The sequence below is a fragment of the Schistocerca piceifrons genome, chromosome 10, assembly GCF_021461385.2.
Source record: "Schistocerca piceifrons isolate TAMUIC-IGC-003096 chromosome 10, iqSchPice1.1, whole genome shotgun sequence".
NCBI lineage: Eukaryota > Metazoa > Arthropoda > Insecta > Orthoptera > Acrididae > Schistocerca > Schistocerca piceifrons.
The window spans coordinates 21,397,939-21,414,348 of NC_060147.1; the positions used below are offsets into that span (position 1 = coordinate 21,397,939).

At 40.9% G+C, this 16,410-nt stretch overlaps 1 protein-coding gene across 1 annotated transcript in view; it reads right to left on the reverse strand.

Annotated features, from left to right (window-relative positions):
• Positions 1 to 16,410, reverse strand: part of LOC124719041 (vacuolar protein sorting-associated protein 13) — a 447,369-nt gene that overhangs the window by 166,894 nt on the left and 264,065 nt on the right. Inside the window, exons 38-40 of the mRNA XM_047244711.1 lie at positions 12,810 to 12,971; positions 9,614 to 9,771; positions 449 to 566 (exon numbers count right to left, since the gene is read on the reverse strand). Of these exons, the coding sequence (XP_047100667.1) occupies positions 449 to 566; positions 9,614 to 9,771; positions 12,810 to 12,971 (438 nt within the window). The remainder of the gene's footprint in view (positions 1 to 448; positions 567 to 9,613; positions 9,772 to 12,809; positions 12,972 to 16,410) is intronic.

The window sequence follows — 16,410 nt, forward strand, 5'->3', positions numbered from 1 at the left end:
TGTATCGTCATTCATTCGACCTAAATTGTGTCTCATATTACAATGGACCAACTTTGTATCGATTTGGAGGTGCGGTCTAAAACTTTTCTCTCCCCTTGAATTTCGAGTCTCAAATTTCAGGTGCGGCTTAGATTCGTGAAAATTTTTTTTTCTTGATTTCGAGTCTCATTTTTCAGGTGTGGCTTAGATTCAAGTGAATACGGTAGTGCATCTGCCTAGAGAGCAAGAGACGTAGTTTCGAATCTTGGCCTCGGTACAAATTTTAATTTGTTGCTTCAGTCTGCATATGTACACCATACATGTCTGAGACCTGAAAATGTCTCTGGAGCTATATAGTTTCATTTGAATCAGCATAGTTTACATGCCATTTGATGACCCGGCATTTGCAGCATTTCTATTAATATTAATTAGAGGGGTGTTTGTTACCTTTACTCCTTAAACAACAAACCTTCATAAAGAATGGGTCCTTATCCTTCTTGTCTTTCGGTTCACACTGGAGCATCTTGCTGTGTGTCAACATATTCTGCAGTTCCTTCCACACAAATGGTATTACTGAGACAGTGTACCTGTAATGATTATTATTATTATAATTATTATTACATTAAATTGCAGTGAAGCTTCCATGCTGCTGTGGCAATATACAGACTACAGTTATACATAAAATCACTGAATTTCCTCTAATCCTACAATACATCCAGTTTCACACTGAGGTGTCCCAGGCTGGGTGTTTAGGACTTCTCTTAGGGCTCTTCCACTCAGTTTTCCGAGTTCCACACTAACTTATTTAAGGTGGCACTGACACTACTGTACTGCTCAAAATTTCCCTGCACAGATCTTACTGCCCTCCAGGTCTGTAATCACACTGCAATTGGTTTGGGTCCAACACTACAGATTAGGCCTTACCAAGATACAGCCTGCCTCTTGCTTAACCTTTCTGAAAATTGTTCAAAATTCTTCTTTCTCAGAAGAGGACCTTGTTTGCCTTGCAAACTATCCCTCTTACATGGAGACCCCAATCCAATGTTGTGTGCAGATGTCACTCCTCCAGAAACCTAACACCCCCACCCCCCCACTTTCTTACATATACTCAAATGTTGCTAGGATTTACTGGAGCACAAATTGACTGTCTCTTGCTAACACTCATACTCATTTCATTTGCATTTTTATCAATTCTCTATTGTTGCAAGGTCATTGTAGAGAGTCCCATTTTGTAATATAGTCATAAAATCAGTGGGGGTCAAATTTGCATCACACAAGGCCTGCCCCAGACACAATGAGAATAACCACAGGCTGATGTCCTTTTCAATTAAATTCAGTTGTGTGTGCGACTGTGTTGACATGAAAATAAACCGCAAATGCTTCATCTACTGTTACAAGTAGACTCTAGCAGCGTAGTAAGTTGTGTGTCCCACTCAGCTGTTAAACACTGCAAGCATCCCTAAGTCCCATCAATAGTTCTTTTGAAAACTTGAGCCACAGTGTAGTGCTGGTCGTACATTTGAGCAGCACTCAAAATTTCAGCTAAAATTAACAAAGTGTCTTCTACATCCTGCATTTGTTGTAGTATAAAGCAAATATTGTCAATGCATATCCATGTCAAGCTGAAGGCCACCAACAGGAGGATAGTGTATGATAGCCAATGAACAGCTGTTAGACATTTTCATGCTGTTAACCTGTGCACCTGTTATGTTGAAATGTTATGAATGATTTAGTCTGAAATACAATCCTGGCTGTGATGACTATGCTACAAATTAATTACTCACATTGTGTGGCTTCCCCACTCTTTTTACTACTTACATACATTTATTTCATTAATATGCACAGTACTTTTGCACTGTCCCAGTTGAATTATTATTATTTGTCTTTAACACATACCTTACATTGTGGTGACAGACTGATCTGTAGTGCAACTTTATGTCTAGAGTAGGTAAGAAAGTGTCAGTTTAGTTGAGACTTGGTGAAGTCACCAAATACAAAAGGAAATTTTGGGTGATGTGCAGAACAGCCATACGTATATTGTAGCTCAGAATCTGATAGTTTCATTTTCCATTATTTTCAGTTTACTCAGGTCTGGAATCTTGCAGTATGTACATTTGTCAGCAACAGAGATGCTAAGGTATGTCAAAAGCAAATAATGAAAACTTGGTGCTAAATTAGACAAGCCTGCTTGTTTAAATTTTTTCAGATGATTTCTCAAAAACAGGTGTTCTAGAATTAATTAGCAATGCTGGTTCTGAGAATTGCTTTAATTTTGTTCTATCATGTCAGGAGTCATCACAAAATAAGATCTCATATTTTAAAGATTTAAGTAATTGAGTCACAGGTATTAACTTAATATTTCAGTCAGGATTTCTGTTTTCTAATTAATGTTTAATCTTTTGGCATATACTAAGAACACTACAAGTAGTTCTATTAGTAACATTTCATTTTTGAAGATTCTTTTCTTTTGTTTCCTCACAGAACCTTTATCTTTACAGTCCCTCTTTAAAACCTGTAAATTGCTCATCAAACTTTTATTCCTTCTTCCCTGGTATCTCTTCCTCATCTCCTCACTGTTTTGTTGGACACTTCCTCCTCGGGCTTCACTAGCGTGTCAGAGACATTCAAGGAAGAATTCAATGTGTGAGTGCATACCTCAATCATAATAGCAAAGTGAATGACAGTCGAACATGTGAGGGGGCGATGTGGATTCAGTTTGTCTGTGCTCACAATACGCCTGCTGCACCAACAGTTTGGTTCTTCTATTCCAGATACATTCAGTTGCTGCCCATTAATACACAGGAAAGTGCTCAGCCGATTAGTAAGTCTCAGCACTTTTCTGTGAACTTTTTTAACTAATTTAAAACATTCCGTCATGTAAAAGAAACACACCACACTCAGAAACAATAAAAACAAATCACTACTGTTAGGTACCGCAAGATTTGTCTGCATCTGGAACCTGAAGTAGCAGAGTGATTGAACAACAGTGAACAGAACAGAAGGCATGAGCAAGATCACTCTCTGCTTCATCATTGCTGTGGTAACTGTCCTGTAAATAAATAGCTGTCAATCACTCCATTTTTTGATGCAGGTACAGGCTGTGGACTTTTACACTAACATTACAACTAAGCTCGTTGTCCTCGATGGTGAGTTCATCAGAGGTGAGGGTATCATCTGGAGTGCCCCAGGGAAGTGTGGTAGGTCCGCTGTTGTTTTCTATCTACATAAATGATCTTTTGGATAGGGTGGATAGCAATGTGCGGCTGTTTGCTGATGATGCTGTGGTGTACGGGAAGGTGTCGTCGTTGAGTGACTGTAGGAGGATACAAGATGACTTGGACAGGATTTGTGATTGGTGTAAAGAATGGCAGCTAACTCTAAATATAGATAAATGTAATTTAATGCAGATGAATAGGAAAAAGAATCCGCTAATGTTTGAATACTCCATTAGTAGTGTAGCGCTTGACACAGTCACGTCGATTAAATATTTGGGCGTAACATTGCAGGGCGATATGAAGGGGGACAAGCATGTAAAGGCAGTTGGGGGGAAGGCAGATAGCTGTCTTTGGACATCTCTGCCCAACTCTTTGTCTTCAAATATGTCTGCTTGTGTCTGTATATGTGTGGATGGATGTGTGTGTGTGTGTGTGTGTGTGTGTGTGTGTGTGCGCAAGTGTATACCCGTCCTTTTTTCCCCCTAAGGTAAGTCTTTCTGCTCCCGGGATTGGAATGACTCCTTACCCTCTCCCTTAAAACCCACATCCTTTCGTCTTTCCCTCTCCTTCCCTCTTTCCTGATGAGGCAACAGTTTGTTGCGAAAGCTTGAATTTTGTGTGTATGTTTGTGTTTGTGTGTGTGTGTCTATCGACCTGCCAGTGCTTTCGTTTGGTAAGTCACATCATCCTTGTTTTTAGATATATTTTTCCCACGTGGAATGTTTCCCTCTATTATATTAATATCATTAATTTGAACCCAACAATTACGTTTGTTATTGTCACTGTTGCATTTCGAAATCTTTCCTGTCGTCTTATTATCTCTCTGTTTTTTTGCCAGTAGTTTCACTTTGTATTCACCTTCTCCTTTTTACCGTAATCTGCTATACAATTTTATCCCGCCTATATATACTCAATAATACGTAACCCACTTCCAAACCATAACCAAAAAAATTTTTTTGCCGCTTTCAACACTACCGCTGCTATAAAATCCACCGTTTCTAGTTCACAAACAGTTCCTTTCACCTTTTAAACAACCATTTCGGCTATTTCTAATAACTTTCGCTTTATTTCCATTTCCGTTTTTCCCACATCACTGATAATTTTTAGCCGCTTCCCACAGGTTTTAACGTCATTATTTCTTCGTCAGACAATTGTTAGCCTAATTTTCATAATCTGCCATCACAAAACCACTCCTTTTAATACATTACACACAGTTTTTTCGAAATTTTCTCGAATTTCTCCGTCCTTTAACGTGTTTTGACGGCAACACAACCACCTAACCTTTGTGCACATCGTTGTCTACCAACCCAAGTCCAACATAGCCCAGCTGTAACCAACACCTTTTCGCCTTTTTCACACCAGATCTCCAGTTACTTTCCAGTTCACCTTTATCTCTCCCCATATATTTTTATTTTCATTTTCATTTCAGCCTCATGTTCCACTTTCCACCTTCTAATACCATGTCACCCTCACAACACCCCCACAACGACCCCATTAAGTTTTATTTACATTCCCTCCGCAAACATGCCTTCGCCCTAGCCAGATTACGCTCCCATATTCTATTTTCTCAGGCTTGTCTGACATTTGGCATTACCCCCAAAGGCCTCACAATTAAAGTTCCCATCTCTGGCTGTAATCCTTCTTTCCATCAGTCCCTATACCAGTTCCAAACTGAACAATCCATTGCCCTCACCCACCTAATCCTTCACCTACACGTCAACTTAGCCAATGAACACACCCGTCAACTCCTATCCTTAATAAAAGTCCTTAATCTTTCCTCTCCCACATCCACACCGGCTGTTCAGAGCATCCTCCTACAGGCCAACCACAAATTAGAACAGTATGCCACCATCCACCTCAAAAATCTATCCAATCTCCTGGTTTCCCACCTCCGGAAAGGCAACTCACTCACCCTCCACAACCTTTCCAGCAAACCTCAACCTCCTCTCATTGCACACAAACCCAGTCTCTCCCATCTACTCAATCTCCCACTTCCAGCTCCACTCCCTCCAAAACCTCAAAATTCCAATCAACACAATCTGGAACCACAACACCCTAATTCAGCAGTCAACCTTTCCTCCAAACCTCTCTCCCAATCCGAAACCTCTGTCCTATCCAAAGGCCTCACCTTCAGCCCCACTCCCAGATTCAACCAAACAGCCCTCGTCAAAGATTTACTGTCCTACACTCGTACTCTCTGCTGGAAATATCACTTTGCCATGAAGAAAAATGATCCTAATCCTACTCCTAATGATCCAACTCCCCAGGACACTATCCAAATTGAACCCTGCCTGGAACAGTTCCGTCCTCCGTCGCAGCGGGACCCACCTCCTCTTCCTCAAAAATCACCCTCTCCAAACCTTCCAGGAATTTCTGACTTCCAGCCTTGCATCTCAATCCTTTTAGGCTTGTGCCTGTATATGTGTGGATGGATGTGTGTGTGCGCGCGCGAACGAGTGTATACCCGTCCTTTTTTCCCCCTAAGGTAAGCCTTTCCGTTCCCGGGATTGGAATGACTCCTTACCCTCTGCCTTAAAACCCACATCCTTTTGTCTTTCCCTCTCCTTCCCTCTTTCCTGATGAGGCAACAGTTTGTTGCGAAAGCTTGAATTTTGTGTGTATGTTTGTTTGTGTGTCTATCGACCTGCCAGCGCTTTCGTTTGGTAAGTCACATCATCTTTGTTTTTAGATACATTTTTACCACGTGGAATGTTTCCCTCTATTTTATATATATATATATATATATATATATATATATATATATATATATATATATATATATATATATATATAAAAACAAAGATGATGTGACTTATCCATTATGATTTTAAAACCACAGAATAGTTTTAATGAAAGAGTCAAATTCATTGAGAAGCTCTGAGTAGTTAATACTTTCTTTACGTGCCACCCTCAAGGAAACACAGTCCGCAAAAAAAAGTAGTTCATGCACATTTGTGGGGTAGAGTTGCCAGACCATAAGGATACTCAAGAAAGGTGACCGTATATTCACAGTGTTTGTTAAAGGTAACACTCATTGAAAGGGTGACAGATCCATTGTCACTGTTGCATACCACACATACCTGTATAAGGTGCTTTACATCATATCAGGTGACCCATGGGCCACGGAGAATGCTTCCAGCCTTGATCAGCATTCCTCTTCTCTGGTTCTAAACTGCCCTTCTGAATTCTTCCATTGTTTCAAAGTGCCCGTAAGCATTTATTGTTGTCCCAGCTGTCAGTCGACCAACAGTACTCCCTTCTGGTCCAAAAATACGGTTACCGTGACTTTACCAGCAGACTGGCTGTTTGAATTTTTGAGGCTTATGTGAAGAGGGTTGCCAGCACACTCGTGACTGTTGTTTTGTCTCACTGTAGAAAGAAATGCTCAGGTTTCATCACCTGTGAGAAACAAGTCCAAGAAGTTGTTCTTTTAGTCTGCATTACATCAAGGAAATTCATGGAAAGAATTTAGAGTGCTGCTCAAATGTACGACCAGCACTACACTGTGGCTCAAGTTTTCAAACGAACAATTGATGGGACTTAGGGATGCTTGCAGTGTTTAACAGCTGAGTGGGACACACAACTTACTACGCTGCTAGAGTCTACTTGCTGTTTGTGGTCTTCTGCCAGCATATGCAGTACCCGTTTTGTGTATGCATTCTAATATTGGTGCAGGCATGAACATCGCTGTAATCTTTACTTTTATAGCTGTGGCTGAACGGTTCTAGGCGCTTCAGTCTGGAGCCACAAGGCTGCTACAGTTGCAGGTTCGAATCCTGCCTCAGGTATGGATGTGTGTGGTGTCTTTAGGTTATTTAAGTTTAAGTAGTTCTAAGTTCTAGGGGACTGATGACCTCAGATGTTAAGTCCCACGGTGCTTAGAGCCATTTGAACCATTTTTACTTGTATAATAATCTCATAATTCTCCAGAGTACCCTTTCTTAATAAAAGTACATTTCATCACTAATCATTGGAATTACAGACCTTGTCACAAGGACATTACATCCAGCCACTATCTGATGTCTATCTCTCAATTACTAGAAAACAAACATCGCTTACACAGAATTCTTGTGTCTGTATGTGTGGATGGATATGTGCGTGTGTGCGAGTGTATACCTGTCCTTTTTTCCCCCTAAGGTAAGTCTTTCCGCTCCCGGGATTGGAATGACTCCTTACCCTCTCCCTTAAAACCCACTTCCTTTCGTCTTCCCCTCTCCTTCCCTCTTTCCTGATGAGGCAACAGTTTGTTGCGAAAGCTTGAATTTTGTGTGTATGTTTGTGTGTCTATCGACCTGCCAGCGCTTCTGTTCGGTAAGTCACCTCATCTTTGTTTTTTTATATATATATATATATATATATATATATATATATATATATATATATATATATATATATATATATATATATATATATATATATTTTCCACGTGGGAAAAATATATCTAAAAACAAAGATGATGTGACTTACCAAACGAAGCGCTGGCAGGGCAATAGACACACAAACAAACACACAAAATTCAAGCTTTCGCAACAAACCGTTGCCTCATCAGGAAAGAGGGAAGGAGAGGGAAAGACGAAAGGATGTGGGTTTTAAGGGAGAGGGTAAGGAGTCATTCCAGTCCCGGGAGCGGAAAGACTTACCTTAGGGGGAAAAAAGGACTGGTATACACTCGCACGCACGCACGCACGCACACACACACACACACACACACACACACACACACACACACACACACATATCCATCCAAACATATACAGACACTATAAGAGTAAATCCTGAATCCTTTCTGGTCATTCTGACAAACTTTTATGAATTTATTTTTAAAATTATAGACAGTGGAAATTGAAAATTCCTGTGGTGTCTCTCCTGCTGTAAGTTGTCCCCTTTGGCGTCCTACCCCCCTTAAAAGTCATGATCATCTTTAGTTGTCCTGAAGGCACATAGTGTAACAGAGTATTCCTCAGAATGCTAGGTTACGCTACATGGTCGAGAGTCAATCTCTTGAAAAACTTTGGTTGAAACCACATCATCCCTAACAAGGGAACCTCCGCATCACACCCCCCTCAGATTTAGTTATAAGTTGGCACAGTGGATAGGCCTTGAAAAACTGAAGACAGATCAACTGTGAAAACAGGAAGAAGTTGTGTGGAACTGTGAAAAAATAAGCAAAATATACAAACTGAGTAGTTCAAGGGAAGATAGGCAACATTAAGGACAAGGGGAACGCAGGAGCGCCGTGGTCTCGTGGCAACGTGAGCAGCTGCGGAACGAAAGGTCCTTGGTTCAAATCTTCCATCGAGTGAAAAGTTTAATTTTTTTATTTTCAGTTTATGTGACAAACTCTTATGTTTTCATCACTTTTTTTGGGAGTGATTATCACATCCACAAGAAAACCTAAATCGGGCAAGGTAGAAGAATCGCCAAGTGTACAAGTTAGGTGGGTCGACAACATATTCCTGTCATGTAACGCACATGCCGTCACCAGTGTCGTATAGAATATATCAGACGTGTTTTCCTGTGGAGGAATTGGTTGACCTATGACCTTGCGATCAAATGTTTTCGGTTCCCATTGGAGAGGCACATCCTTTCGTCTACTAATCGCACGGTTTTGCGATGCGGTTGCAAAACACAGACACTAAACTTATAACAGTGAACAGAGATGTCAATGAACGAACGGACAGATAATAACTATGCAAAAATAAAGAAAGTAAAATTTTCAGTTGAGGGAAGACTTGAATCAAGGACTTCTCGTTCCGCAGCTGCTCACGTTACCAGTGGACCACGGCGCTCCTGAGCTCACGCTAACCTTGATGTTGCCTGTCTTGCGCATGGACTACTCAGTTTGTATATTTTGCTTATTTTTTCACAGTTCCACACAACTTCTTCCTCTTTTCTCAATTGATCTGTGTTCAGTTTTTCAAGGCCTATCCACTGTGCCAACTTATAACTAAATCTGAAGGGGGTGCGATGGGGCGGTTCCCTTGTAAGATGGAAGAACTCTTGTCTGGCCAACAGTTCTGCTATGACAATGAGGTCAGTGGTACAGTCCAACACTTCCTGAAGGACACGAAGTGAGATGGTATGACATGCACATCGTAAAACTACCACAGTGCCTACAGAATTGCATCAACTGTAATGAAGATTATGTGGAAAAATAAAGGATTCTTCAGCCTTTAAAATCAAGTAACTGTGACAAAAAATAAACGGTTGTCGTACATTTAAAGATGTAGGAGACATTAGTTTTGATATTACCCTTCTACAAACATACTGAAATGAAGTTGTATCCAGACATAGGCATGTTTCCATGCTTACCATTTCATCTCCTAATCGGGAAGATGTCCTCAGAGGCAACAAATATTCACTTACTATTTTCACACTTCAACCATGTGAGCTTAAGTATACACAGATGCCGCACTCACCCCTTGACGCTGAAGAAGAGCTCGTTGGTGGGTGTGTAGATGGCGTAGAGCGGCAGGTTGAGGGGCCGCCCCGCCTGCACGGTGCCCACACGCTCCACCTCATTGCCCCGCCGCGTCATGTAGTACACGTCCACTGGCTCACTGAAGTGGTTGTACACCTGCAAAAATTTTGCAGTGCACTCTCCATGTTTTCACGTTCCCGTTCACTCAATTTCTGAAGGCCTCGCAGTGAGAGAGAGAGACACAGAGAGAGAGAGAGAGAGAGAGAGAGAGAGAGAGAGAGAGAGAGAGAGAGAAGGCCTCGCAGTGAGACAGAGACAGAGACAGGGAGAGAGAGAGAGAGAGAGAGAGAGAGAGAGAGAGAGAGAGAGAAGGCTGATCTTAGAATGAGTGCCATCAGATCAATACTGGAGCTGCTTCTGCTCATCAGCTTGCTCAGCATCCTTGTCTGGTAGACATCATCACTAGCACTGCATTCACCAACTTCAGCGGGAGGGGGGGGGAACACTTCGCACATACACATATTCTGTAGAATGCTGTCATGACTGTGTTGTTTACCAATAACACTGTACTGATCTTGGAGATGGCAAATGCCTTTGAAGACCATTGTAGGGAACAGATAATGTCTTGAAAGCAAATTAGAGAACAGACATTTACAAATTTAAAATAAAAAATGTGAGGGAGGTTTCTGTAATAGTGTTGCCAGATTACGTCTCATGACGGTAAGGGATCACGTATGTAATGAAGCACTAAAAGTAGTAGTTGAGTTCTACTAGTTTGGCAACAAAATAACTGACAACTGCTGAAAGAGAGATGAAATAAAAGTAGATGGCCAGTAGCAATGAAAGCTTTTCTAAAGAACAGATTTATGTTAACATCAACTATAAAATTAAGCGTTAGGAAATCTTCACTGAAACACTCTCCAGTGTGGTCTTGTATGGAAATAAAAAATTGCATTATAAACATGAAAGACAAGAAGAAAATACAAGCTTTTTAAAGGTAGTACCAGAGAAGTACTCTGAAGATGAGATGAGTTGATAGTGACTAATGCAGTAGTATGCGATCAAACTGGGAAGAAATGAGCTTTATGGTACAACACGGCTGAACGAGAGAGGTTGACAGGATACATCCCGAGATACCAAGGAATACACAGTTTGTAAATGTAAGAAGCTGGCGGTGGAGGTGGGGTGTAAAAATAGAATAAGGAGACCAAGTGATTAATACAGTAAAGCAGGTTCCGTTCAATGTAGACGGCAGAAATTATTTGCTCAGGACAGACAACAGTTGGCAGCAGCACAAAACTAATCCTGGGACTGGATAGTGCAATAATAACAAGAACAACAACAACAACAACAACAACAACAACAACAACAAACACCATGTGCATGTATTTCTGGAATAAAAAGGATGGATGTTATTATATGTATCCATATACCACATGTTAATCCACTACAAGTATGATTCAATAAGTACTCTTGTTAAAATCAATTATGCCTTTCTCCAATAACATAAATTAGTGATAACTCCATTAAAAATGTGCTACTGTGTGGCAGAACAGTAACCATACTTGAAGCTCGATACCCAACTCAATACAATGATGCGTATGACCGTAGTATGTCTAAAAAGCTACACAGACTTACTGGCTCCAAACTCTTAACCATGTGTCTCCACTTGAACTCAGAAGGCAGGAATTCTCAAATACATATAAGAAGATACTGGTCGACCCTGAGCTCCCCATTTGTGGCAGTATCAAAAGTGCTACAACTAACATGATAAAATCGAGAAACCCAGCAATAAAGACACTGCAGAACACCTTGATGAAGGATTTGAAACAAACCATAAGTGGTAGCAAAACACATCCAGTAAGCACCATGTAAAGGCACTCCTCTAGCATTACTTTTCCTTAACAGAAGTAGTTGATACCAGAAATATTTTCAAATTTTCAACAGGTTATCATCATCTCAGCTGTTTTTCTGAAAGAATTCATATGATTTTGTACATGATGTGTTATATTTCAAGCTAAAATCTATAAAAAGAAATGACTATTTTCTTTGCTACAATCAATATGTACTAGCTCTGTATGCACAGTTAAAATTATTTTTTAGAATCATTTGAAATTACAAAATATTTGACACACTTAAAATTTCTATTATTAATTATGCAATCTGGCACTGTTTACTATTTTTATTTCTGGATTCAGTTATAAATAATAATACAAACTACTGGAAATTCGTTTGCCAAGAAAGATTATAAGACCTTTGGAATACCGTTATTACTGCAGAGTGAAGTAGTAGTGGGCATGCCTCTGATGTGGCCTAATGTGTTTTTGTATTGTGGAAGAACACTGTAAATTCGGATTTGTTAATGTGAAAATTCAAATGACAGTGTGATATAGAAAAATGTAAGAGAATAAATTATCATGAAAACAAAAATATTGTAGGCATTCTTCAACGTTAACTACTCCAGTTGGAACCAATAGAACCTAAAATGTAAAAAAATTTCAGCTTCAAGACTCAGCCCGTAGGCACAAAGAATTGGAGCCAACAACAAGAAAAGAAGATAAGTAAATAGTTTACTGTAAATCTTACTCCTCTTGTATTTTTGAAAAGAGACTTCACCATCGACAATAGTAGTGGAATCACCAAATTGTGGGAGGGGGAGATTATGACCACCAGGAGCAAAAACCTAACCTCAATACGCACTTTCAACCACCAAGCTTCAATTTGGTTTGGCATAAGTGGAAGGCATGACACAAACTGTGCAGTATGCGAGAACTCACCCCCCCCCCCCCCCCCCCTTATAGTGTAAAAACTGCACAACCCCTGCTCTTGCAGAAAACTACCCCAGAGCATCCAACATACTATGCAGGAGTGTCCTTTAACATCATATTGAGACAATGAAAATCATTTCCCGGCACTGATCCTGGATGTTATTGATTGGATTGACAAATTACATTTACCATTATAAATTACTGTACCATATATCTAAGATATTTTTACTCCACTTTTTATCTAATTTTTGTTAATATCCTTGTTTTACACCCGTAAAATAATATCATGTGTTCTGCTGCTGCTGCTGCAGCAGATGATTATGTGATGAGCAGGTAGAATAATTACTTCTTGATGCATCAAATTGTATACGAGAGCTCTAAAGTGGAGCTAAAAGCTGTTCCATTGTAGGGCAGTGGCTTACTGACCTGTATGATGCTCCTCAGTGTGACTATGGTGCTGCTGTCATCCACAGTCACCTCCGACACAATTCCCCACGGATCGTTGCTCTCCCCTCGATGATTTAACGGGAAGTACCTTTTGTCCGCACGCACGACGGGAAGTCTTAGAATGCAATCCCGGTCCAGGACCTGTAACCGCAAACATTAACTTACGTTCAAACTGGCCAACATTTCTTACCCCAGCTAAAACAATTATCTATTAGAATATTGTTGACAAAAACCCTTTCTAATAGCATTAGTAAGTGTGGTTTTGTCCAGAAGATGAGAAATGTGCCACTGTAGTACCAGTCATATCCAGAGTTTTATAAATGCAGCTATGGAATGGCATTAGCTTCCTGCTATTGTGGCTGTTGGGCTAGATTAACAGAAACACATAAGTTGCAAGACACAAAATTGACATTTGGATTGAAGTTATGCAACTGCAATCAGAGTGCTGTGACACTTTGCTTACACACGTTATGTCATTACTGTTATTAATTCACACTAAGACTATTCAAAACTATAGCAAAATAAAGATTCACTTTGAAAATTTTAATAAACAATGCTTTCATATTACACTGATCATAAATTTATGCATACACTTTTTTCAAGAGTAAAAACATTTTCTGCAAATTCAGAGGCAATTTCTTTAATTTTATGCATTTAAAAATTTGTATCATTTAAAAATTTACTCTTCATAAGAAATCTATCACACTTTCAAAACCATTATACTTCAACAAAATAATGTGAAATGACTTAATTATTGGTATTACACATTTTGAAAATTGATGCAACTAATCATCATCGGTCAAACAATATGATACTGGCCTGAGGATTTCTCACGTGATAGAATCCAGTATTTTGTTCTCGATGGGCAGTGTTCATCATCAGAGGCGAGGGTACTGTCAGAAGTGCCCCAGAGAACTGTGATAGGACCACTTTTACTCTCTCTATACAGGGGGAGAAAAATTGTGTCACAAAATTTTAACCCTGGATAGCTGATGCCAGTAGGAACCAAAACTACTAATGTTGTGTAGGTCTACAACACAGCATTTTTAAACTAGGGAAACTTGGTGCCACAGGCTCTGATTGGCTGCAGGACTGCCCTGTTGCCGGATGCTCTGGACAACACATGACCGTGAATGCTTTGCTTGCCAGAGATTGCGATGTATCCAATGCTGCCCGCACACTCGGCGATAGTGCGCCAGCCTTCCACTCTTTGGGCCTGCGGGAGAATCTGCCAGGGTCCTGACACATCCACTATAGTTTCGTAATAAGACATACCGGGAACAAACACATCAACAGCTGTTAGTTCACACACACAAAGTCTTACATGTTGTTTCAGCACCGAAAAAGGCCTTTTCTTTGTAGCTAGGACATTGTTTACTTAAAGCAGGAGCTCAAACAGGCGACCCTCTGAGGCGACACAAGCTTGGTAACACTGAACGGTGTTTTGTCAAACTCTTTCAAAGATTCCTGGCATTGCCCTGATGTGATTGGCGGCATTTTGAATGCGATCCATTAATTCCTTTTCGTTTCTAGGTGGTTCGCATCCGCGTGGGTGAACTAGAACCTTGAAGAATTCCAGTGGGGTGAGGTCTGGTGATCGCGGGGGCCACGTCCTACGATCACCTCTGTCAATTACCCGGCCATCGAAGAGTTCATTTAAACATCTGCACACAGCACGACTGTTACATGTGGGTGCCCCATCGTGCTACAACCACATGCGAAGCCGTACGTCCAGGGGAACATCTTCCTGCAGACCAGGCAGAGTTTCTTGCAAAAAGTGAAGGTAATTTGATCCGGTAAGATGAGGAGGTAGACGGATTGGCCGAATCAGATGGTCGCCCACAGTGCCTGCTCAAATGTCGAGCGAAAATTGTTTCTGGTGTCTGTGGACATGTGTGACATGAGAATTTTCTCTTGCGCATCAACGAACATTTCAAGTTTTGTAAAGGCCATCCTGACGGAAGGTGCACTTGTCGGTAAACAACACAATGGTGGGGAAGTCGGGATCTCATGCGACATGTTGCAGAAACCACCAGCAAAATCCTAGCCTGTATTCGTAGTCTGCCACGGGATTTAGGTCTTGGACAGGGTGGAAACTAAATGGATGCTGGCTGTCATTCCTCAAAACTCTCAGACTAACTGATGTGTGACCCCCACATTGTGTCTAACCGCCCGAGTACTTGTTGTAGGTGTTTTCTCCAAGTGCTCAAGAGCAGTCTCTTCAAATGCAGCATTCCGTCATGTTCGAGGTCTTATAGCATCACCACGATATCCCACTAACGAGGCTGTTTCGCCAAGTCACTGGTGAGTTGCTGTAAAGGTTTGTGGGTGTGGGTGGTGTCTTGCTGTGTATCGTTCCTCATACAACCCTTTTAACTTCATGTGCATTCCCGTCTGCTAGTCCATAAACAAAAACCATATCTCATTGTTCTTCAAACAACTGCTGAGCCGCCATGCTTACTGTACAATTAATTTGTGTGTATGCTCCAAACCAAAGCTTACATGCGAATGTCTCTGATGTGAGGTGGAGAGGAACAGCAAGACCTACTCGACATGTGAGCGTATCACGTTGGGGCAGTGATGGGTTCAAAATGGTTCAAATGGATCTGAGCACTATGAGACTTAACTTCTGAGGTCCTCAGTCCCCTAGAATCTAGAACTACGTAAACCTAACTAACCTAAGGACATCACACACATCCATGCCCAAGGCAGGATTTGAACCTGCCACCATAGCGGTCACGCAGTTCCAGGCTGTAGCACCTAGAACTGCTCAGCCACTCTGGCCGGTGGCAGTGATGGGGCAATGGAGATTTGCATGTGTGAACCGACAACTATAGTGCTGCCCATCAACTGACAAATGGCAACAGGGCAATCCTACAGCCAATCAGAGTGCGTGGCACCAAGTTTCCGTAGATTAAAAATGGTGTGTTGTCGACATATGCAACATTAGTAATTTTGGTTCCTACTGGCATCAACTATCCAGGGTTAAGATTTTGTGACAATTTTTCTCCACCCTGTAAATATAAATGATATGACGGGCAGTGTGAGCAGTAATCTGCAGCTGTTTGCTGATGACACTACAGTGTACAACAAAGTTGGCAAGATGACGTTGTTGAATGCAATGTTGCCCAAACAAAAATTCTATTTGGTGTGAAGTAGTGGCAGCTTGCTGTACATGTAGAAAAATCTAAGTTAGTGCAGATGAGTAGGAAAAACAAACTAATATGAATACAGCACTGGTAGTGTACCACTTGACATAGTCACATCAACTGAATATCTAAGCATAATGTTGCAAAGCGATATACAATGGAACAAGCATGAAAGTGTGGTAGTTGGGAAGGCGAATTGTTTACTTCAGTTGATTGGGAGAACTGTAGGAGAGTGTAGCTCACATATAAGAGAGACAGTGTAGAGAACACTAGTGTGACTCATTCTCGAGTACTGCTCGAGTTTATAGGACCACCACCAAGTTAGATTCAAGGCAGACATCGAAGCAGTGCAGATGCAAGCCACTAGATTTGTTACCAGTAGGTTCGATCAAACACACGAGTATTGCAGAGATGCTTTGTGAAATCAAATG